The 25,830-nt window shown below is 38.9% G+C and overlaps 1 protein-coding gene across 1 annotated transcript in view; it reads right to left on the minus strand.

The window, feature by feature from the left end:
- Nucleotides 1-23,773, minus strand: part of SLC7A1 (solute carrier family 7 member 1) — a 45,882-nt gene extending 22,109 nt beyond the window's left edge. Inside the window, exons 1-2 of the mRNA XM_060770877.2 lie at nt 23,538-23,773; nt 4,063-4,446 (exon numbers count right to left, since the gene is read on the minus strand). Coding sequence (XP_060626860.1) covers nt 4,063-4,432 — 370 coding nt within the window. The 5' untranslated portion in view covers nt 4,433-4,446; nt 23,538-23,773. The remainder of the gene's footprint in view (nt 1-4,062; nt 4,447-23,537) is intronic.
- Nucleotides 23,774-25,830: the final 2,057 nt, after the last annotated feature.

Below are 25,830 nucleotides of genomic sequence, written 5' to 3' on the forward strand. Positions count from 1 at the left end.
TGTTTTGTATCTAGGAGCTAACTGTGGCATGGTTATTACCTCGTGTTTGAAGATGACAAATTCTTGCATGATGGAAATGTTGCAAATAGACAATTAAGTAAAGTAATTGCTAAATTTATACATTCTTGGTACACAATGATTATGAATCTAAAATCATTTAAATAATAGATTTTAATCAAATGCAGGAAAAATTGAATGTTCCCTTCCAGTCACATAGTTTGCTGCTTCTTTAAGGTCAGCAAAACAGAGGTCTCTTCTACACCATGAAAGCTACAGTGCAGCATTTTTCAGAGCTATAAACCTAATCCACAAAACTAAAAAAAGTGACTACAGGGCAGGTGGAAAATCCTGCTACAACTCATTAATCTCAGTGTTTATACAGATAAGCAGGTGAACAGGCAGCAGGAGCAAAGAGAAGCAACAGAATTAGGAGGCTAGGGGAAAAGGAGTTTACAATTTGGTCTCTTGCAAAGGTACATCTTTGGTAGATGGCATACAATGCCAATCCACAGCCCTAACTCTAGCACAGACATATGATGGTTTCTCATCTTACGAAAAACTGGGCTCAGAATAAAATAAGTCATATCCCAATTTATCTTTGTTTATCCAGCCCTGTTATAAACCAAATGCAAGGATGGTGGAAGGGGAGCTAATCCATTTTGCAAACTTGGGACTATTAACCATGAGACTACTGTATTCTAATGTTCAAAATCAAATTAACACAACTGATATTTCACCTTTCCACATATGTGACTACTCTCTGGGCACTTACAAAATGTAAAGTAGGTTTAAAATCTATCTTTTAAACCTACTTTAAGAACATGATCTAACAGAGCAAATGATGTAGGAAACAATGTAGTATGACTTGCAGGGGGGCATTTTCAGATCAACAAGAGTTGTATTTTTCCAGCATCTATAAATGCCTACAAAGCAAGGAAATTCCTAAAAATGATGTGCATCAACACCAAGGAGATGTAAATAAATAAGAAGCTTTTGAAGTTGAGTGTACATTCCCTCCACACCCTTCCTACGCTACCACTCCTGTTTCTTTTTGTGAACAAATTTGCTCCTTAAAACAAATGCATGCTGTGCTTCACCAACTATTTAAAAAACACCAAAAGCATTTACCTTTGTTTCTCAACACACACCTTTAAAAAAAGCATGAACTAATTTTTTGCTCCCTTCAATAAGAGCTGTTAGCTGAACGATTGTACTAAGTAGTTCAGATATTATCACAGACTAGTACCATTCACTATGTGCCAAGGGAAAACTTGCTTTAAGCAGATTTTAACCCACCATTAGTATAATGATCCAAAATTCCCTAAAGGTGTTCCTGTGCAGGTGACATAATATCAACATATTAAATTCAGCTTCCTATCTGGGTTCTAAATTCATATAATATAGATACATTTCCCTAGAAGGACAATAATTTACTACAAAGATATAATTTTTTTCAACAAACAATAATAAAGTAAATATAACCAATGAAAGAAATGTAGAGACTATGACACAGAGCATTGGATTCAGACTGCAGGAAAATGGATTTCACCTAAACATTAGGAAAAACTTCCTGACGGTTCAGTAGTGCAATATGCTATCCTTGAGTATAGTGCAGTCTCCTTCTCTCATGGTTTTTAAGCAGAGGATGGATCATCTGTTGGAAGTGCTTTGATTTGCATGGCAGAACACGGTTGGACTCTCTTCCAACTATGATTCTATGGTTTAGTTCAGGAGTCCGCAAACTAAGGCCCGTGGGCCGGATACAGCCCTCCAAGGTCATTTACCTGGCCCTTGCTCAGGGTCAATCTAAGTCTGAAATTACTTGAAAGCACACAACAATCCTATATCATCGGCCAAAAGCAGGCCCACACTTCCCATAGAAATACTAATAAGTGTATATATTTATATTCTTCATTTTAATTATTGTATTGTTTTTAAGTGTTTTTTTTTTTCTTGCACTACAAATAAGATATGTGCAATGTGCATAGGAATTCATTCATGTTTTTTTTTCTTCAAATTTTAATCTGGCCCTCAAACAGTTTGAGGGATTGTGACCTGGCCCTCTGTTTAAAAAGTTTGAGGACCCCTAGTTTAGTTGAATAAATGCTACCAGTTTCAGCAATGCATTTAGTACTAACCCATATGTTCAAAAGAGTTATGTGTTACTATCTAGTGGGGACTGCAAAATTTAAGACTGGAGGTTTTATAAGTATTCATTTAAAATGTTTGCCTGCTTGTTTAAAACAAACCCTCCCTGTGCATTCTTTTTTTTTTTTTAATGGAGACTGATTTCACCACAGCTTACTGCAAAGAAAAGAGTGAATGAATTGCATGCACGGATAAAATTCTCACATATCTCACTCAAATAAAAGTGTTTGCGATTGTTTAAATGCAATCGTTGACTTAACTATTTTAATCTTTTCAATCCCAGATATTTTGGACTACAATTCCAATAATTCATACAGTTGGATAAGACAGATAAGGTTTGCAGGTGAAAACATCTGGAAGCTGTCAGGTGAGGAAGATAGTCCTTTATCTATACCCTCCTAAAATCTATCTATATGTTATCTGTTAATAATAAGAAGTGCACACAATGTTTGTTTTTTTTATCATATCAGAAGCGACCTGAGAATACACAGCAGGCCTCTTCATTGGCCTTCTGCAAGGATGTTGCTGAGGGGACGGCCGGATGTTACCATCCTATGGGAGGCTTCTCTCAAGTCCTCAAAGGGGAAGCAGGAGATGACAGACAGAGCTCACCCTGTCTTGTGGATTTGAACTGCCGACCTTTAGGTCTTCAAGCAGCAGTTCAGTTGGCACAAGGGTTTAACCCATTAGCCACCATGTCTCCACATACAATGCATAATGTCCTTGCCAGATTCTATTTTCTACTCCAATCATGAATTAAGTGAAAAAATTGTCTTTTAAAATGAACCACAGCAAGGCTTTTAGGGTGATTACTCAAAAGCCATGGGGTCATTTTCTGCTTGAAATTCAAAACTTCGCTTCTTCACTTGCTTCCAGTAAGGTTGCAAGATACACCATTTTCACTTAGTCCTTGAAACATGTTACAGACAACTACTTGTTGTTAATTCATTGGTATGGCCTAACTTGCTGTTTGGTGTTTGTAGCAATGTGAATAGTACAGTCCTCCAGATGGGGATACTGATTCCAGCTTTTTCATTATCTAAAAATGCTAGGGCTGTTGGAAGATATTGTGTGACAACAGCTGAAGGGCTGCACAAGTCTCATCCCTGACATTATCCTTTCACTACTGTAATCAGTATTATACATAGGATTTTTGTAAGTAGATCTGACTTCTAGAAAACAGCACAGAATCTTTTAAATTAAAGTAGTGTATGCAGTTGTATACACACATCTGTTTGTACTCTATCCATCAAAACAGATGATGACTGGGCTATTTCTCACAACTCTTATTAACAACTTATCAAGTTTGAATGTATGTTAGTTCACTATTATGAGAGTCTTAGGATAGTGATTATTGTTTATTTGTGTACGTTTCTGTTTTTGTTTTTAATGTTGATAAGCTCCGTGGACTAATCAATAAACTTTGCTTTGCTTGCTCTTATTAACTACTTAACCTGGAAAAAAAATCTAGTATCAGTTGTCCAATCATCACTAAACCATTCCTAATGAAAAAGGAACCTGTGGACAGTTCCATACATAGTTCTAAACATAGATCTGACTAACCGTTTCCCCCTTTTGAAGCTTCTCCTCATCACAACCGGGATGTAGCAATTATGCTACAAATATAGAATGTTAATATACTCAAATGTCATATAGCAATGAAATCTGAACTTTAAATCTAGAATACCCTTATGTCTATTCATCTCAGCGGGCTCACAAAATCTTTTAAATTGTTCATTTTAACATCCACTATGCAAGTCTGAGTATGCTACCCACTTTTTCCTATTCAGATACTGTATATTGTGCATTTCTTATTGCAATACAAGTGAAATTGCTGTTAAAATGAGACCATAAAATAAAGACATTTTACAGATACCAATATAAAGTCTTAATAAGTGGAATGAAAATACCCACCAATGACATAGGAAAGAATCAGGTTCCAGCCAGTGATGAATGCCCAAAGCTCACCAACAGTTACATAACTATAGAGATACGCCGATCCTGTCTTTGGAACTCTAGCACCAAATTCCCCATAGCAAAGTCCAGCCAGCACAGAGGCCAGTGCAGCAATCAGAAAGGAGATGACAATGGCAGGTCCTGAGTTTTCTCGAGCAACTGCCCCAGCAAGAACGTAAACTCCTGCCCCAAGTGTACTGCCAACACCAAGAGCCACCAAGTCAAAGGTGTTGAGGCACCGTGAGAGCCGGCTCTCTTCTCTTGTGCAGTCTACCACTTTCCGGCGAAACAGCTGTTGTCCAAATCCAAGAAGTCCCTTGCAAGACATCTTCTCAATGAAACCTGTAAAAGAGTAAGCATTATTTGTATGATGGACTCTTCAACCATATCATCAACCATAAAATTCAAAGTGAAAATCGAAGCAATTTTGAAGTTTTTGTGTTGTTGTTTTAAACCAAGTCACGGTTCCCTTAAAGTTGAAGTTTCTGAATACTGATGATACTTCCTGAGACAAAAGATCCATTACACACCTTTCTACATAAAATTAGACCTGAAAAGGCAGTACAATCAGTGACTTTCAGATTGGTTGAGCTGAGATCTTTTCAACCTGTCCAAACTTCAAGGAGACCCACTGATAGAAACTCTAATAAAAATGCTAATCTTCAAAATGCTACAAATTTTGGGTTAAAGCTACCAATTCTGAGTTGTAATACAAAACTAACATCTCCAAGTTTTGCAGAATAAGTATCAAGCAACCCCAACATTACCATATGGCAGGTAGAAATAAATTGACCTAAAAGTCAGATTTTTAAAAATATAAATGCAAATCTTACGGTACCTGGGAAAGCTGACCCAGCAGTCATTAGATGACTGTAGCTATTCCCTGTATGAGGTCTGTAGCACGAGAAAGATATCTAACAGCAGTCCCCTCATTTTACAAAGTCAAACAATGCCAAAGCCCTCCTGTTGCCTCTGTTCTCCAGGGCAAAAAGTTTATAGCTTTGAAGCTGGCTCTCCAGGAAGCATTTTTAAGGACAACCAAAGCAGAAAAATAGCCAGAAAAAAAGGATAATGCACCCACATACACATATAACTTCTGTATTGGTTGGCACAAACCCAGCAAAGTTTGGATTTGGTGGTGTCAGCACTGTGGAGCTCTTGCTCAAAGGGGCAGGAATGTGGTGCATGCTGGATATTTTGTGACATACAATAGTTATTTTTTAAAATGTAATACAGTACTAGAATAATAGAAAATTAAAGCAGATTACAGTACTAGTGTGTACAATACAGAATACAATACAAATATTATATGCATAGGTGTATGTATGCTTAGATATATACATACACACATGCATTACAAAATGCATAGTTTTCTATTATAAACAATGAAGCACTAAACAATCTTCAATCTGTCTTTAAAGAACGAACTCTACTTAGTTCAAATGGACATACTCCCAAGTTAAGATTGCACACATCAGTAATTGCAACCACAATACAGAAGAGAAGGGTGAAACAGCTCGGAAAATGTTACACTTTAAAATCCTTCCAAGAACTATGCATACCAAACACTGGGTCATGTATTTATTATTACATCAATGTATGAATATTGATCAAAAGGGCAGCACTGTTGTTTTACTTTCCATTATATAAAGACGCTTTTTTTAACAAGTAATTACCCATCTTACTCTGCGAAAGTCTTAAGCATTTAATCCAAAATACAATGCACTTAACTCTGTGCTCATGTATACTCTTCATCACCAGGTAAATACTAAATAGTTTTGATTAGGATTAAACATATGATAATCAATAAGTAAAAACACATCTAAATCAATTGCAGAATGCTACAATCTTTGACAAAAGATTATGTACAGAGGACAAGTGGACACATCTATCCCCATCTCAATAAAAATCAACCAGGGTGCACGCAACATACACAGGGTTGACAAATGCAGCATGTTTGTGAACCATTTTTCTGCCCTGAGGTCAACAGAAAGCAGTATATTTTAACCAACCAAACCTGAAGTGACCAAATCTACTTCTGGACTTTAAATATGGGTAGCGGTTGACAATCTTTGAAAGAGACGGTTCCACAAGAGATACGGTAGTAGATTCTCTTTTTCAGGGGGGACCCCAAAACTATGGTCTGGCAAGACTGGAGGTGTTGAGAGCCACAAACGTAGCCATGGAGGGCTGTATGTACAGCAGCAGCTACAGCAACATCAGGTTTTGGATGCATAACTCAGAATCTTGAAAGCACTAGCTTTCACTTTTCTCAAGCAACTGTTATTATTTACAACAATTATGATAATGACAATGATAGTCCAAATGTCTATTTATTTATTTTTTTGTCGTGTCAGGAGTGACTCCTGGTGTGAGAGAATTGGTCGTCTGCAATGATGTTGCCCAGGGGACGCCTGGATGATTTGAAGTTTTTATCATCCTTGTGGGGGGTTTCTCTCATGTCCCCGCTTGAGGAGCTGGAGCTGATAGAGGGAGCTCATCCACCTCTCCCCGGATTCGAACTTGCAACCTGTCGGTCTTCAGTCCTGCCGGCACAGGGGTTTAACCCACTGCGCCACCGGGGGCTCCTAAATTAACCTTCCAGCATAACTTTTCAATACATGCTTACCAGAAGTCCAGGCTAGAAGCATAAAAGAAGCAAGCAAGATGTATATGGATACTTCAAATCCACTGCATAGCAGAAGAGGCTAAATATTGAAGTATACATGAATTTAATTAATAATTCAGTTTTTATTCTTACGGAATTCAGATTACATTAGTGCCTTGCCCCTTGTGCTTCTTAAGTAGACATCAAATAGTTATATCAGGAAGGGTGAGGTTAGACTTCCAGTTATGTCTCAATTTTCATAGGAAACACATTGTGAGTGTGGAATAATACTACACAATATTAGTACAGCTGAAACAATGTCTTCAGCTTTTCTTCCAGTTAGAAGAGAAGAGGTTGACCCGACCTTCAGCAAGATAAATGCTTTTCTGTTTGAGGTAATTAGAAAAGACAATCACTAGCCTTCTTCCTAATTAGCCTCCTACAGTCTCAAGTGTAAAACATGAAAAGGCAAAGGGTATATACTAGACCTGTGCGATCAATGAAAAAAAGTTTCAAAACTCATAAAAAAAATTAGGGTGCGCCAGCGTTTCATAGAATCATAGAGTTGGAAGAGACCTCATGGGCCATTCAGTCCAACCCCCTGCCAAGACGCAGGAAATTCAATAGTTTCTAAAGTATTGTTAGTGGAAAATTTTGTTACTATAACGAGAGTAACAAAATTTCGTTACTTTTTCATTATAATTGTGCAAGTGAGGAAACTTCAGGAGCTCCTTTCTCCTTCACTTTTACAGTTATTGGGGTGAAACTTGCTACTGGGTTGTTGTAGGTTGTTTGGGCTGTATGGCCAACTTCTAGAAGCATTCTCTCCTGACATTTCACCTGCATCTATAGCATGCAAAACGTCAGGAGAGAAGGCTTCTAGAACATGACCAGTTTGAATTAAATGAATTTGATCTGACTTACGAGGACTAACGATAATTTTGCACAGCCCTAGTAAATACACTAAAGTTACTAGCTACCATCTGATCTTTGAAGTTAAGTAGGGTCAGCTCTGGTTAGTACTTGGATGGGAAATAGATAACAAAGATTAGCTCCTGTAGGCTGTATTTCAGAGGAAGGAAATGGCAAAATCAGCTGAGTGTTCCTTGTCTAAGAAAGCCTGATGAAATTCATGGGGTTGCCATAAATCAAGAGGCAACTTGAAGACACCTATATGTATGTACACACTGCATAAATGACACAGGGAACCTTGTTCATTTCTGCAGAATCTCCAATTTTTATGGAACTTGCAACAAACTACTGAAGTGGCATTACAGTTAGAACAGGAGGCTTCTTTCCTGCACCATATTCAAGACAGCAGTATCTTGAATTTTAATATTATTTCTTTAAGCAAGACCTATCAGGATTCAACAGCTCATCACATTACCATGGCAGCAGCACCCACACCCACATCTACCTGCTACCGACTAATAAATGCCAGTTCTTTTTCAAATTCGGTATTTAGTGCCTTCATCTATCATTCATTTTAACAAGAACTCTGATCTCTGAAATACACTTCCAACTGGTAACAAATATGGAGTGCACCTTATGCTACGCCCCCACAGTCACTTTTTTCTAGAAAAATAATCAAGTCGACAGAAGGCTTGAAATTGCCTATTAATGAAGTGCTATATAGTAACACTTCACACATTTCCCTAGTGGCAAAGCACAATCTTTTCTTCAAATATCTGCAAACTTTAAAAAAAAAGAAATGGGTCTAAGTCTTTCCAGAATTACAATGTAAGCAGCAATTTAGACGATCATGTGTACTCTTCTTAAATAAAGTCCACACTGCTTTTCTGAGCTTCTATAATTGGAAGTATACTGATAGAACTCAGCATTATTGCAAAAAATCTGGGGAATAAAAATGTAATCTTTTGGTTGCTTTGCCAATTATCCTGCTTAAAGTAATACAATCATCAATTCAACAAGTTTGATATCCCACTTTACAATCCATCTCTCATGACTATTTCACATATTTCAAAGCAGCTAAGGCTATAATCTCAAAGTCTGTTAAAGGTCAGCTGAAGGATCATTCGGTTCAACCTACATGTTGCTCTACCTGAAGCACATTTGTACCGTAATGTGCTTGGGGAAATGAGAATCAGTGTGGTTGATCAGCAGCCTAGAGGTCAAGAGTCAGAGAATCAGCCAAAAACTGAAAAACCAAAATCAGCAGGGGTACAGGAAAAAAAAATAATCCGGATGCAAGAACACAACAGAATCTCTGAGTTGGTGTGGATGTGGCTCATAAGAGTGGGTGATCGATATTGCTTCCAGCACCCATAGAGGATTTGCTGCCTGCCTTCTCTAGGGAGGCTGATTCTTCAGTGCAAAAAATTGGTTTATATTCATGAATGCTCAGGTTAAAATAAAAACCAGTTAGTCTTCAATATGATGCTACATTCCTGTTTTCCGGAATTTTAGATATCAACAGGGGGATCTTGACACATATCTTCAGCAAATATGGAAGTTGTACTGTATTTCTGAGGATTATAAGAGAAATCCCAACACTAGCACAGAGCTAAAACTGACTACATAACTATGATGGGACCCTTTTATAAAAAGTGGTCAAACATTTATACTGTCATTACAAAAAAAAAAAAATAGCCCTATTCTGTATGGCCAATCTGTCGACCCGCACACAGCTCTCTTTTAGCGACGCTTTCCCCATCACATGGGGAAAGCATCGCCCTCCCGGCAAGACGCCATGCTGGCTCCATTACAGCCATCACAACATTGGGAACCTCCCATGTTGAGGGAAAGGGCCCAGTGACGCTTTCTCCCCGGTTCATGGCGGGGCCTCAGCCAGATGTCACACAACGTCATGTGAAGTCCAGCGTGGGGCTCCATCCATTACACAGAGTGAAAGCATCCTAAGATGCTAAATTCACCCTGTCTGATGAGATTACAAGAGACAAGATTCCAAGAGAAACATAACACAAAGAATCTGTACCGAACAATGTTCACATTCCTTCTGAATAATATGAGAGATACAAGATTGCTCTGTCACATATTTAAATTTATATTAATTTATTTACTTCCTTTCTATTCTTCCTTTCTTCCCATAGGGGCTCAAGGCAGCTAACAATAACAAGACACAGCCCAATAAATTTGAAAAGCAAGGTAAATACAAACCTTAAAAACAATTAAATGTTTGACTCATTAAGTTAAAATGCCATTAAGACACAATAGAAATGCAATTAAAATTTCATTTAGAAGCTAAACATCCCCCCAAAACCCCACCCACAACATTCCCAGCAGCATGCCCCTCATCCTCCCCCAAATGCCTGATATGTCTTCACATGCCTGAAAAAGGCAAGCATGGATTGGGCCATCCTGGTCTCTCTTGCAAGAGAGTTTCAAAGTCTGGGAGGAGCCACCAAAACGACCCTGTCCCTTTTCCCCACCAAATACGTTTGGGCCGGTACTATGACAAAGAAAGAGCCCTTCCCAGATTATCGTAGATTGTGAACAGGCTCTAGTGAAATCTGTCCATTATCTTTTGCCACCAGTGGAATTTATATTTAAACAGGACATTCAACAAACATGGCACCTGGTGCTTTCAGAACACTTCTATCCTACAAAGTACAGACACCCATACTTAGCTTATATTATACATTCAATAGTTAGGGGAAAATATTAAGTATTTACGTGTATCTATGATAAGTATAAAGTCATTCCTTTTTTAAAAAAAAATCAAATTTATAACTTTGGTTAAAATACAGGAGTAAAGTTAAATTTCAATCACATTGTCACTGAAGTGGGGGCAACAAATTTTGGCTGGCCTTGATGACCAATCAATAAATGTTTGTTAAACCAAGGGCTATTTTCCTCCACTCTTCTGCAATAATCTTGCTCCTAACCTTGTACTGTGGTTCCAAAATGTAATGGGAGGTCAGGGACAGAAAAGAGGGTGATCTATTGTGGCCAACAAGGGCTCACTCCCAAAGTGTGCTAGAGGGCATTTAGAAGATTAGTGCAATAATTCATGTCAACCCTGCAGCTGCAAGCTAAAGAAGGCCGAGACACATCAGCAAAAGAGGATTTGGCAATCCCTTTCCAGTTTTAGAGAGGAAAACTGTTTTGGCCTTGTAAAACTGCAATTCCCATGATTCTAAATCATTGACATGACTGTTAAAGGGCTGTCAAATACCATTAATTCTACAATGACACTTTTCAAGCTGCAATCCAATCTATCTTCACCTGAAAGTAAACTGAGCCTTAATGTAGCAGTAGATATACATAGAATTGATATATAAATGTCATAAATAGGTCAAACAGTAATGAATTATAAATTAGTTAAAAGAGTAAAGTTTACATCTGATGAGAAAGTAATTGTTTATCAAATTTTTTGTATTCTCAGACTTCCAAGAAAAAAATATCTCTCCAGGGCTTCAATTTTTCTGGAAATCCTACCTTCCTAGATTTGGAGTTTGTTGAATTTGACCCTGCCCTTCTAAGACACATTGTAGAAGGTTAGATAAACAGTAACCAATCCACCCCTTCCTTCCTCCCAACTTTTGAGAAAGGGAGGGGTGGTAACTGTCTCCAAAGTTAGTATGGGGTTTTCAGTGACCTCTGAATTACAGAATCACATTATGAGGGTGACATATTCCATCACCTCCACCCACCTCTCAAGTCGGGGTGAAGTCATAACAGTGAAGTTTATCTCATTTACCAGATGACAACCACACCCTAGTCACAACTATCAGAATGGTGACAAGTACAACTGAATAAATTGAATCCTTATTTTGTTGTCGCATCTTCGTTATTTCTCTTAAGAGCTAGATGTGGTATGTAAAATACTCCTCCTGCCATCTCAGCATTTTAACCTCTGTACCCCATTGCGCCGGCCAAACCAGCTTTAATTGTGTCCTGAGGTAGTTATTGTTGTTATTTTGCTTGATTGTTTTGATTTGCTTTGTTTATTATTGTGTTATGTTTTATTGTATTGTGTTTTGAGGCTCTGGCCTGTGTAAGCCGCATCGAGTCCTGTGGGAGATGCTAGCGGGGTACAAATAAAGTTAATAATAATAATAATAATAATAATAATAATAATAATAATACTCTTCCTAAGTTTTAAATTCACAACAGCCCTGTGAGCTAGGCTGAAGATAGTGGCTGAATAAGCCTAATAAGCTTCACAACCAAGGTAGGATTTCAAGCAGGTTCTCACCGGTGAATTGTTTTTACTACACAACAATGTCTTGACATCAAAAATTTAATGGCTATCTACCAGTGGTTCTCAACCTTTGGGTCCCCAGGTGTTTTGGCCTAAAACTCCCAGAAATCCCAGCCAGTTTACCAGCTGTTAGGATTTCTGGGAGTTGAAGGCCAAAAAAGGCTGAGAACCACTGCTAATTCTTCAAAGACACTCTAAAACCTAGTTTCCAATTACACTGGTAAACCTGACTCTGATGCTTACCACTTCAGAAAGAGGCCAGACAATTGAAAGTTCAACATTATTAAAATGTTTCTTCCATATAGATAAGGAATGTATGCAGGGGGTTGGACTGGGTGCCCTTTGCAGACTCTACCTACGCTGAGGTTGCATAATTGGAAGGACGCTAAGCTAAGCTAAAGCTCTTCTCCTCAATGTTTCTATATGCAGAAAATTTCATTGATTAATTTGTATGATTTGGCATTCCACCAGGATTCCTGCCCACCACTTGATAAGATACAGCCAGGGCAGAAGTTTGCCACTTCGATTCTGAATTTAGAGTTTCAGTAGAGAGACAGACAGAATAAAATAGCAAGTCATGCTGTAATATCACCATGGAAACCAAGAACAGGAGCTTCACCAGCATCTCTTGCAAGGTGACTTAACTCTCAAGGTTCTTCCAGACAATGTGATTACAAAGAGAGGGAGTATGCTACACTTAATAGCTGGAAGGAGAATTTTGCCTGGCGAATAATCCCCTAGAATCTCATTGGAAGTGTTTAGGCTAATATCCCTATGAAAAAGAAGCAGTATACCAATGAGATGTTGTTACAAGGAACTTCTGAAACTCTTTAAAAGGTAACGGGCATTTATTTTATCTAATTAAGGCATTTATCACCTCTCTGCCATTTGAAGCTCATGGTGGGTCACAGAAACATACATTATCAATTCTACAAGGAAATATTTATTCCCATGACACAGATCAACACTAACACTCTGAGAAAGCATATTTTAAATATAAATATTGAAATGGGTCTAAATAATTTCAACTTTCATTGTCCTTATAGTGAGAATGGACCCATGCAAGGGAGATGAGTCTGAGGTCTCCTCAAGAAATGGGATGAATGTCATCTCTCACAGACAAGAGCTCTTTAGTTAACTATAACAGGCCAATTTTCTTCATAGCAAAGACGGACATAACAATGCTAATTTCAAAAAAATAAATACCTAAAATCACGTTCTGACTATACAAACAAGCAAAAAGGCCTATAACACAGCATTTGCATAGCTCTGAGAGCAATAAACTTAAGAAGAGCATATGTAAGCTTCCTGGTGCAGGATTCCAAGAACCACCTGAACAGGAAAACCTTTTGAAAATTATCAAGGGTAGGAAACTGGACACACATTCACACTGAACTGCCAATATTAGGAGACGGGTTGTGCGAACACAGGTATTTAAGACTAGTATCGATGTTTCTCAGACATTCTCAGACACTCCAAGTATGTGTTGCATTACTCAACTGAAACTGATTGCCATAAGAGACCATTTTATATCTGTCTTAGTTTGTAATACAAAAAATAAAGAGAACTATGGCACCTTAAATACATGCACATTTAGAGTATAACTGTTCATGAGCTATAACCAGAACATCTGATGAAGCAGCCTTTACTTCAAGAAAGCTATGCTAGAATATATTTACTAGTCTTCACACCAAAAGACCCTTTTATTCACTCATCCTGACAATACAGCCTCTTTACAGAACTGTTTCATAAAAGCTTACAAAACCTCCTACAATGTTCACACTACATTTTCTCTCTACGCATACCAGTAATTTTTGCAAAAAGCAGTAGGAGTACTATGCGATAGACAGTGTACATGGCAGACAAGAAATCAGATTTCTCCAAGGCCCACACTTCGTTTTCTGTGCCTACCAGGGATAGCACATTGACCATACAGCTACAGACAGCCCTCCATATCCATGGATTCATCCATCCACAGCTTGAAAATATTTTTAAACTCCTAAAACCAGACTTTAATTTTGCCATTTCATATAAGGGACTCCATTACACTACATCACTGCATATAATGGGACTAGAGCGTCCAAAGGTTTTGGTATCTGAGGGGGGGGGGTGTCCTTGAACCAAATTCCAGTGGATACCACCATACTGGAAAATTCCATGAAGCAATGAATGATCTAAGGAAGCAATCTTACATTGAGACATTTTCCTCTCTTTTTCCATGGCAGTTAGCAGCTCCCAAAGGATATGGGGTTTGCTTGGATGTACCTGGAGATGTCAGTGATTAAACATGGAAACAGATACATGTTAAGCACATGTACTCTGAGTTACAACCTGTTGCTATCCAGTAAAATATTAGGACTAACAATTGTTATTATATATTGTCGAAGACTTTCATGCCCGGAATCACTGGGCTGTTGTAGGTTTTTTTCAGGCTATATGGTCATGTTCTAGAGGCATTCTCTCCTGACGTTTTGCCTGCATCTATGGCAAGCATCCTCAGAGGTTGTGAGGTCTGTTGGAACTAGGAAAATTGGGTTTCTATATCTGTGGAATGTCTGGGGTGGGAGAAAGAACTCTTGTCTGTGGGAGCTAGGTGTGAATGTTTCAACTAGCTACCTTGATTAGCATTTAATTGGCCTGGCAGTTTTTTGGTGTGGCTTGTTAGTGCCTGGGGGAATCTTTTGTTGAGAGGTGATTAGCTGTCCCTGATTGTTTCCTCTCTGCCAGGCCATCAAATGCTAATCAAGGTGGCCAGTTGAAACATTCACACCTAGCTCCAACAGAGAAGAGTTCTTTGTCCCACGCTGGACATTCCACGGATATATATACCCAACAGACCTCACAACCTCTGAGGATGCTTGTCATAGATGCAGACGAAACGTCAGGAGAGAATGCCTCTAGAACATGACCATATAGCCCAAAAAAATTAACAACCCAATTGTTATTATCTTTATTTATACCCTGCCTTTCTTCCCATGGGGACTCAAGGCAGCTAACACTCCAGCTAACACACTAGACCAATTTAAAAGGTGCAATACCAAAATTAAAAAGGCAATTAATTCGTAACTGTGTGGTTAATACAATTAAAATACAGCAACTACACTACAGTGGCCTTAAAACTCATATTCCCCCCCCCCCATCCCACCCAACCTCCCATAGCCCGCCCCTTATCCTTCCCCAAATGCATAACAACTCCTTGGTTGTGAGCCCCGAGATAATTAAGCTTACACATTAAGCAACTCCTAGTGGAATTAGCACTTGAGCCCTACAATTGTTGGGAGTGCTTCTGCTTTTCTCAAATTATATGACCTACTGGTCTTACACTGAAATTGCAGACATCTCTTAGAAGATCTCGGAAAGAAAGTATGACACAAGCATTCTCAGTAGATGGAGCAAAGATAGAAATAGTTGGCCAAGCAGTTTCCATGTATGAGATACACCATAGCTTCGTGTACAGAAGAATACACATGCCACAAGTAATGAAGGACACTACACATATGGAGTTTATTTTAAGGCAAATATATATACAATGTCATTCCAACCAGCTCTGCCCCTAAAAGTTAAACTCTGGAGAAAACGGGCATGATTTTTAGGGCATACTTAATGAAAAAAGTGCATGTGTATGTATATCTGTGAATCTTCTTGATATAAAATATCAATAAGCCTGGCATTGGCAATATCTGAAATTGAACGTGGAACCTTTGGCATGCAAAGCATGGAATTCACCACTGAGCAATATTTCAAATGGCATGGCTAATTTTAATTCCCCTATGACTCCCTCATCTACATTCAGTATGCTCCTGAATTTACCAAAGAAACAGGAAACTGCAGATAAGCAGACCATATTGTAATACTGGAAGTTACCACAGTGTTGCCATGGAGGATCTAGCACATTCCTAGAGAGGTACCATACAAGTGAATGGAAGATTTAGAAAATGCCTGGAGAACATACTTTGTCAGATGCGTATAGGTGAAAACATGGGTACCAATCCCATGGGTAAAGGGGGAGGGCCTTATATTGTACATTTCTACTGTACAGATCTATTGATGTTGACAGATGCTAGATGTCTTCTGTGAACAATTCTGAAGGCCACAGAGTGAAATGCAGCAGACCACAACCTCCCCAGAATGGCTAAGAGATCCAAAGTGCAGTATCTGCACTGAAACAGCTATTCTAGCTGTAATATTTAAGCGAATAAAGTCTGTATAAGTTTGCTTGCATTTTCTTCAAAAACTAGGTAGACTTCACTTGCCATCTATTCCACATATTTTGGAGTAGCATTCTCATCAGGTCCAGTCAACATGGATTTTAAAAAAACTACATTATTCCATATTTTATTATCATGTAGGATTTACATGCCCCATCAACTTTAACTACCAAGGAGTTTGTGTGTTATGATATTCTTCTTCAACTATGGAAGAAACCTCAAAATTTGATCTAAAATCTTGATTAAGAAGAAATCCTGATTGAAGGCCAAGAAGAGACATTATGGTCAAAGGAACAAAACACAAAGCACAGTTCTCAATTTCAAATGTTTCACTGATATTTAAACTATTTTAGAAGCCCTTTGTAGTTTATCTTATTGGTTTTGCATTGGCTTTATTGAAACCATCTCACATTGTTTTTATAGAAAGTGGGGTACAAATTAATAAGGGATTACATGTCAGACCACCACTTTCAGCTGCATGTGAGTTGCAGCCTGCCACTCAGTTTGGGTTCAATGAAATTTTGTACAGTTCAATACAAAGACTGAAGACACAACAGCGGCTACCATGTGCAAAAATGTAAAACAAGTTCAGCAGGTACAAAAGACTATTATAACAGGGAGTAAGACGTAGTTTTTTTTTTGTTTTTTGTTTTAAAGCTTCACCTATCACCAAACTAGCATTAGAGTAGTTTCTATCAGGGCCGCCTCTACCTTGGGAGGAAGTATAAGGAAACAAAAGCATGAAAGGAAACAAAATCAAAGGCTAAATAGACAATAGTTCCAAAGGTAGAATAGGGTAAAAACTGCCAACAGGCTCTAAACCAACACAGCAGGAGCTAGGATAGCCATACTGACTACCAACAGAATCACTTCCAAAAAAGGCTAAACAATTAATTAGGAAGTAAGCCAAAATATGCTCTCCATCTATCTGGACATGGCTAATTCCATGCAAACAAGAAAATTAATCTCATGTTGGAAAATATGGATAAACTGAAACTGTGATTGTAAGTCAAGTTCTACCATGTAGGCTCACTCACGACTGCATTGTTTTATCCAGTTTTTTCCCTGTGTTATCACATCTTGGGTTTTTTCCTTTACACCTTCAACCTCAGAGCAAATCAATAACATCAACAAAGAAATATTTCAAACTTCCACTGAACTCATACAAAAGTACAATACAGCAACTCCATTGTGTACAAGACGGTAGCTCACAGAGGCAATTTTCATTTTTAAAGTCAACACAGAAGAATACAGAGTCATTTGCGAACACTATAATCTATTTATTCATCTGTTACATTATTCACCTGAGCACTGTTCTCATGAGCTATTCTTATGAACACGACTACGGGGCAAATGCCTCAAAATGCAAGTATAAACAAAGCTAAACGACTGTTCTCTTGTAATTACACCATAATTATAAAATAATTATTTCAAATTTAATTATAAAACAGCAAACCAAAGGTAGTTTTTATTAGTTTCAACTGGTTTATGCATTTATCAGTTTTACTGTTCTTGTTTATTTCCTCTGCCTCACCCACCTTCTTTCTTCTTCCCATCTTAGCATCAAATGAAGATAACACCAGGAATTGCGAAAGATTGATGCCAGCTCACTCATATTTTCTAGTTTCATATTTAGATTGCATAATGACCAGAATTTTGTAAGATAATAAACTAAAATATTAGTTTCATACAAGACTCAAAATAAGCACAGACAAAGAATACAGTTCTTTATCCAGAAGTTAGTCCCACTGAATACAAAGAAAACTAAATGTGCACAGGCACAAAATAAAATTTAAAATGTTCTAAAATGAACTGTCTTTACAACATGGTTCAAATGAATCATTGGCATGATTCAGAAATTTGGCTTGTATATCTACTAACATCCCTTGCATGACTGATGAGAAGATGCAAAATGTCCAATACTTGATAGCAATATTGTACTCTTCCTGTGTGTCCATTTAGCAAATGATAATTTGTTATCAAGGCAAATCCTGGCTTAGTATCTTCCAATAAATGCTTTAAATAAGGTATTTTTTTTGCAGAAATTGGTCACAGCAAAAGACACGTATATACACACAGGGCTTTTAACTTATTACTAAAAAGTATTAAATCTTTTTCCTGACACACTGCATGAAGGACAAAAATCATAAGCACAAGTCAGACTAATGAAGGGGAAACAAAAAAATAGGCTATCATTGCCATGAATAGGCATTGGTTATCTTTGGACAGTAACCTAAACTACTATTCACTATGATGAAAAAACCCAGCAACTCATGTGCTTGCTCGCTCTTCTCCTACAGCGCTAACTGGTGCTGTTTCAGCTTTAGTTAACACACTTGTGTCATCTAAACCAAACAAGCCATGGTTAATATTGGTTAGTTTCAAGCAAACATTTATAAAGCAAGAAGCTGCCTTGATTTAACAAACCATAGTTAATATTAATCACACTCAGACGGCACACTAAAATACTTGTCTCAATATGGTGTATGTGGGCTTGGTGGCATCCAAAGACCTCCCACAAGACTTGTGGTGTTCTTGTCTCTTCCAAGAGGACCACCTCCTTCTCGCAGATTCTTGAAAGAGAAATGCTCTTCCTTTCTCTATAATGCCAAGTGTTATTTTGTGAGACTTTCTGGTATGCCTACAAGCTTGAAGGAGTGGGCTACTTGCTAAAACAGCGTAATAGCAAAAAAAAAAAATACAGTTTGGCTGTTGACAAATCAACCCTTTTTAGAGTTTGGTGTATCTGTAATCCACCAAATTAACAATTCAGAATAGATTATTTCTGTTCTCAATAGCAGCTGGAGATTGCCATGCCATTGTAGCAATGGATTCACTGGAGGCTCCCAAATTCTTGAGTTACATCCTTAAGGATGTTCCTCTTCCACCAGCACATCAAAACATTTTCGGCACCAGGCTTTTACAATCTGAATAGGATGGGGCTTTCATGCTACTTTTACAGTTTGTACCTAGTCTTTTGGTTACTTTTAACTTTATACATTGTTTGCTTTCTAAATTTTATATTGCATGTTTTGCAGAGTTTTAATATGTATTGTTTTAAATATATATGTAGCAGCTTTGATTCCCATTATTGGGAGAAAAGTAGGATATAAGTTAACAAGAACAAGGGCAAAGACAAATCAATCTTGTTTCAGAAAGGAACTAAATCAAATACAATGGAAAAGTCTGATTTAAAAGAAAATGAGGTCAAATATTACAAGAGTATGGCTTTGGCATGAGCTCTCACTGTAAAAATTGTATCTAGAATCTAGAACCTCCACTTAAAGGAGAGCAAGACAGACAAAATCAGGATTGACCAAGAGGTTTTTATTTTTTTAAAAAAACAGTTTTTTCTTTATTGAAATTGGATTGTTTTGAGTTGAACTTTTAAAATACAATGCAGATGTCAACATTTTCATAATACTGTTTGGTAAAATAGAGTCTAGGAGAAATATGTCCATTATGCATATTAAATATAGGACTTTGAAGTACAATCTACTAATATATTAACATTTTATAAATATGGGAGATAACCTAAAAATTATTTTCTGCAGGTAGTGCACATAAAAGAGCCTCTCTCTCTCAGCTATGCCCCTCTCTGTGCAAAGATAGTTAATAAAAACATATCCAAAAAATAAGAGGTTTAATACTGTTTTAACATTTGTATATTTATATATTTAAAGCTGCATTGCAATGCTTTCTTTTGTGAGACGCTTTGAGTCTCCGTATAGAGAGAAAAAGCAAAACAATAATAATAATAATAATAATAAAGTAATAATAAAAAATAAGAATCTAGATGTAAATACAAGGGTTCCCATGTTTGGGATGAATTGGAAATCAAACTGAAAGGAATTCAGAATAATTACTTGGTTATCTCTTCTCTAATGAGATAGCTTATCATGTATTGAAAGTGTACAACAATATTAAATACAAATGTATTAAAACTGATTAAGTAGAATCTTTATCACTAATGATTTAAACTACAATTTTAGAAAATTGTGTCCTTTTGAAAAAGCATTCTATTTAAGTGAAACCCATCTTTAAGGCCCAAGACTTAAAAGAGTCATGTTGGCTAAAGAAACTTTTGGAGATATACTTCTGATTTAACTTTTCCCAGGCTCTGCATCCAGTATACATAATCTTCAGACAGATGGGTCACTAGTTCTGTCTGGTAGAAACAAAATGCCTTTACCCTCAAGACCCAGTTCCCACAATCCAAGAACGTCATCCAGCAGTAACTAGGCAATGAGTTTAATGCCACTGAAAAGTACACAGGGTCAAGGCTCCTCTCATCATCATTTGTTCAGCTGCTGTTCTGATATCAAATGTGAACTAAGCCTTTTGCCTGGCAGCAGGGTGCTGAGGGCACTGGCAAGATTCTAAAATCTTAATCCCCAAAACAGTAATTATGCTTTATTAGAATCCAATTTCATAGGAATTGCATGTACTTCATAAACACAAGTTTTCAAATAATACACTACTCACATAGACCAGTTGTGTAATCCTAGAGGAAATCAAGAAAACTTGCTGCTTGTGTTCCAAGGTAGCTGAAGTTGTTGAGATACCTGATAATAATCATAACTCTTGGAACTGGGTTGTTGAACAAGTAGGAAACAAATTCCTTAAATAATAATGCAGTCTGCTATCTTTTAATTACGATTAGATGCAGGTAGCACTGTTGACCACCGCAACTGAGTGATTTCGTATCTCTTAATGCCATCCTACTATAACTTTCTCCCTAAACAGAAACAGTTTCTGGGTTGCTGTGAGTCTTCCGGACTGTATGGCCATGTTCCAGAAGCATTCTCTCCTGATGTTTTGCTCACATCTATGGCAGGCATCCTCAAAGGTTGTGAGGTCTGTTGGAAACAAGGCAAGTGAAGTTTATACATCTATGGAATGTCCAGGTTGGGATAAATAACTCTTGTCAGCTTGGGGCAAGTATGAATGTTGAAATTGGCTATCTTGATTAGTATTAAATAGCCTTGCAGCTTCAAAGCTTAACTGCTTCCTGCCTGGGGGAATCCTTTGTTGGGAGGTGTTAGCTGGCCCACACTTGCATCAAGCAGACCAGAGTTCTTTCTTCCACCCTGGACATTCCACAGATATATAAACCCCCTTGCCTAGTTTACAACAGACCTTACAACCTCTGAGGATGCCTGCCATAGATGTGGGCTAAATGTCAGGAGAGAATGCTTCTGGAACATGGCCATAGAGCCCGGAAAACTCATAGCAACCCAAAAACTGTTTCTGTTTAGGGAGGAAGTTATAGTAGGATGGCATCAAGCGATGTGAAACCACTCAGTTTCTGTGGTCAACTGAGGAGATAATGTTTCTGGAACACTGCCATACAGCCCAAAAAACTCACAGCAACCCAATAAAAATGTCCCTCATTCCTTTTGCCTTTTTCTAGTTGGATATCCTCCAGGACAACTTCACAATAGCCTAAATGCAATCCCTAATATCCTAAATACAGTTCTCAAGGAGTAGCAGCACCATTATTATTATTATTATTATTATTATTATTATTATTATTATTATTATTTTACTGAGATAAAAACACAGTATGTCACAGCAAATGAGATATATATGCTGGATTTCGTATCACAAAATCACAAGTCGAACACTTTCCAAGAGTCTAGGACTGTTTTATTATTGCTATTATTATTACATTACGAGAGAATGATTCTGGAACATGGCCATACAGTCCGGAAAACTCACAGCAACCAAGTGATCCCAGCCACGAAAGCCTTTGACAACACAGAAAGTTTCCTTTACGAACTTAAAGTGAATAGGCTTCATGCATTTCAATCACTCAAAATTTCCACTGGAGTTGTAAGGGAAAGAGGTGGGGGAAAAGTCAATGAGACCAACTTGATGGCTTTGAATGCTGGGCAAACACAAGCAACATGCATTTTGCTTTAGCTTCATTGCAAAGCTTCATAGCAACTATTTGTGTTCCAGCTCCACTTTTCTATATTAGAAGAGAGAGATTAAGGGAGAATTGGGGGAAAAAAACCTCAAAATAATAACAAAAACCTCACAACCTCTGAGGATGTCTGCCATAGATGTGGGCAAAACATCAAGAGAGAATGCTTCTGAAACATGGCCATACAGCCTGGAAAACTCACAGCAACCCAGTGATCCCGGCGACAAAAGCCTTCGACAACACAATCACAAAATATGTATCTGATTACTCCTAAAAATGAGGAAAGCATGAAACTTCGTTCACTAGTTTCTAGCCAGACGCCCTACCATGCAGCACACACTTTCTCCTCCACATGTAGTTCCTTTACCATAAATAGCTCTCTCTTATGGCTTCTGATTTAATCCGCAGGTTAATTGCATCAGAAACCTAAGCCTGTAAGAAAAAAAAAGCAAAACTACGAGAAGGGATCACACTAGTTGATCCTGGGACAGTTTCTGCCAAGGAATGAGAGAGAGGCTTGCCGGGCTTAAGGATGAGTCATTATTTTAAAAACCCAGCACCATGTAAGGCACTCCCAACAGATGGCCATCCATCCTCCATAAAAGGAGACTCCACAACAGAAGCTGTGTCTAGAATACCAAGATCAGATTCCAGATTATCCGATTTGAAGTGGATTATACGATTCTCCACTGACAGACAATGTGGGATAAGACTTTCTCTCCCCCCAGGGAGTGTATCTCAGGAATGGGCCAATTTGGACTTTCCAGGTGTTTTGGACTCCAACACCCACCATTCCTAACAGCCTCAGGTCCTTTCCTTTTCTTAAGCAGCTGAGGGGGAAAAGGAAGGGGCCTGCAGCTGTTAGGATTGGTGGGAGTTGGAATCCAAAACACTTGGAGGGTCCAAATTGGCTGAGGGGGAAAAGGAAAGGTCCTGAGGCTGTTAGGAATGATGGGAGTTGGAATCCAAAACACCTGAAGGGCCCAAATTGGCTGAGTGGGAGAAGGAAAGGTCCTGAAGCTGTTACGAATGGTGGGAGTTGGAGTCCAAAACATCTGGAGGGTCCAAATTGACTGAGAGGGGAAAGGAAAGGTCCTGAGGCTGTTAGAAATGATGGGAGTTGGAATCCAAAACACCTGGGGGGCCCAAATTGGCCCATTGGAGGGCCCAAGTTGGCCCAGGCTTGGCCTACCTAGGTCTCCTCCTCCTCCCACCATAAACATTGCATCATACACCACGCTGCTTGCCGCCTTGCAAAATGGATGCCTACCTACCGCCGAGCATGTGGCCGAGGCTGTTCAAAAAACACCGGCTTGACGGTTCTGTATTAGGCCAAAAACCTGGGAGCGGGAAAAATATAAACAAACACAACCAGAGACGCGTGTGCTCCCTTCTCACGTGCAGAGGCAGAGGGGGTTCCTTTCCAGGGAAGCCCAATCTGTCAGGAGGCGAAAGAGAAGGCCGGCCAGCCTGAGGCGATGACTTTAAATCCTCAATACTCACCCTTCTTCTTTTTTTGTTGTAGTGTGAGGTGAAGTGAGAGGCTCCTCTCGAAGGTGAAAGCGGTGACAGGAGGGCAAAGCGAGGCGGGGTGAGGGAAAGAACGGCAAGGCTTGGAAGCGAGGCGGAAGAGCTTCCCTCAGGCTGACTGGAAGCGGCGTGGCTGCAAGCGGACCCGGAGACCGACCTCGTTTTCTTACAACTGCGCTTCCGCTCGCTCCTCCCCGAACCCTTGGCGTGGCACGCTCAGCAATGAATGAGAGGGAGGAGGCCAGGATTGGCCGGCTAGCCTGCGGGAGGCGGGGCTTAGCCAGCGATTGGCTGTCTGGAGCAGTCACTCAAGGACCATCCCCGCCCTCTTTTTCTCCCCCCCCCCCCCTTCACAAGCTCTTGGTTGCCTCATTAGGGGCGAGGAGGTGGTCGAAGGAGGAGGCTGAAAGGGGCGGGGAGAGAAAACGTATGGTGAGAGGAAGTGTTTTTGTTATTTTACTTGAGCAGTGCCATGTGCAGCTCAATGCCATGTGCAGCTAGATGCAGGAGAAACGTCAGGAGGGAATGCTTCTGGAACATAATAATAATCCAGTCACTGACCAACACATAATAACATCTTGCCAGTAGAACAAAAAGGCAATAAAAGAAGTAGGGGCACAAAAGATCAACTTCTAATTGACAAAATGATACTGGAGAATTGCAAAAGCCGCAAAACAAACCTCTATACAACTTTGATTGATTTGACTCTCTGCCACATTGTTGGATTATCAAATGTCTAGATGTCATTGGAGTTTGTGAAAATATTAGAAATCTCCCCGAAAATGCAATGAAACAATGGAAAACTGAGTTGTTCATGGGCAACGAAAGATATGGAACTGTTAACAGAGAGAGAGGAATTTTCCAGGGTGACTCACTGTCACCACTGCTGTTCATCGCAATGATCCCACTGTCAGTAATTATACTGAAAACAAACCCAGGATACCAAACAGCAAGAAATTCACCAAAAAGTTCCCACTTGCTGTACATGGATGATCTAAAGCTTTATGGAAAATCAGAAACTGAAATCGAGCCACTAACCAATACAGTCAGAATCTTCAGCACTGACATCAGTATGGAGTTCGGCCTAGACAAATGTGTCACAGTAGCATTAAAGAAAGGGAAAATTACAGTGAGGGCATAGAGATGCCAAACGGACAAACCATAAAATGCAATCAGCCTGAAGTCTAGTAATAATAATAATAATAATAATAATCTTTATTTATACCCCGCCACCATCTCCCCAAAGGGGACTCGGAACGGCTTACATTAGGCCAAGCCCAGCGATACATTACAGCAAAATACAATATAAACAACAAAATAACATCACAATAAAGCCATTCAAGTAAAATAAACAGTGCAAAACAACATAATGGATAATCAAACACTGTGGGCGGGCCAAACACACAACATAAAATGATAAAACTCTGGAAGACATAGCAATGAAAAAGGTATATTTGTGGGGGAGGAGCTTGTAGGGGACAGAGCAGTGGAGTTAGATTTTCAATAAGGTGGGAGGAAGTGCAATATGAGGAAAACAGAATATATGGTCACTCTCCAAAGGCACATCAAAAAAGCCAAGTTTTTAGATCTTTCTTAAAGGCTGCTAGGGTAGGGGCTTGCCTAATCTCACCAGGTAGCAAGTTCCATAGCCAGGGGGGCCACAGCAAAGAAGGCTCTCTCTCTCGTTCCCACAAGTCGTGCCTGTGATAGAGGAAGGGGCAAAAGGAGGGCATACTACAGTTAGACAATATCAAGCATGAGCAGGGGGGAAATATGGTCAGCAAAGAATATGTCCAAAGAGTCAGAAAGGTTTTGAAGAACAAATTAAACGGCGGAAATACAATCAAGGCTATCAACACCTGGGCCATATCCTAGAATTGTGAACTGGACACAAGCAGAGCTGAACGATCTGCACAGAAAAACAAGAAAACTGATGACAATCCACTACTCATCACACCCGCATAGTGATGTCAACAGACTTACCTGTCCAGAAAATCAGGAGGGAGAGGGCTTCTGCAAGTGAAAGAAATGGTAAAATAAGAGAAATATACACTGGCAGATTATGTGAAAGAGGGTCAGGAACCAACATTGAGGGAAGTCAACAGTAGTAAACTGCTTAAAGTGCAAAAGACAAAGAGCAAATACCATAAAAACACAATCCAGAGCAGAAGAGAAAACTGGCAAAAGAAGGCTCTCCATGGACAGTTCCTGGGAAAAATTGAGAGCCAAATTGACAAAGAAAAAACATGGGTGCAAAGTCTCTTTG

The sequence above is a fragment of the Anolis sagrei genome, chromosome 3, assembly GCF_037176765.1.
Source record: "Anolis sagrei isolate rAnoSag1 chromosome 3, rAnoSag1.mat, whole genome shotgun sequence".
Taxonomy (NCBI): domain Eukaryota; kingdom Metazoa; phylum Chordata; class Lepidosauria; order Squamata; family Dactyloidae; genus Anolis; species Anolis sagrei.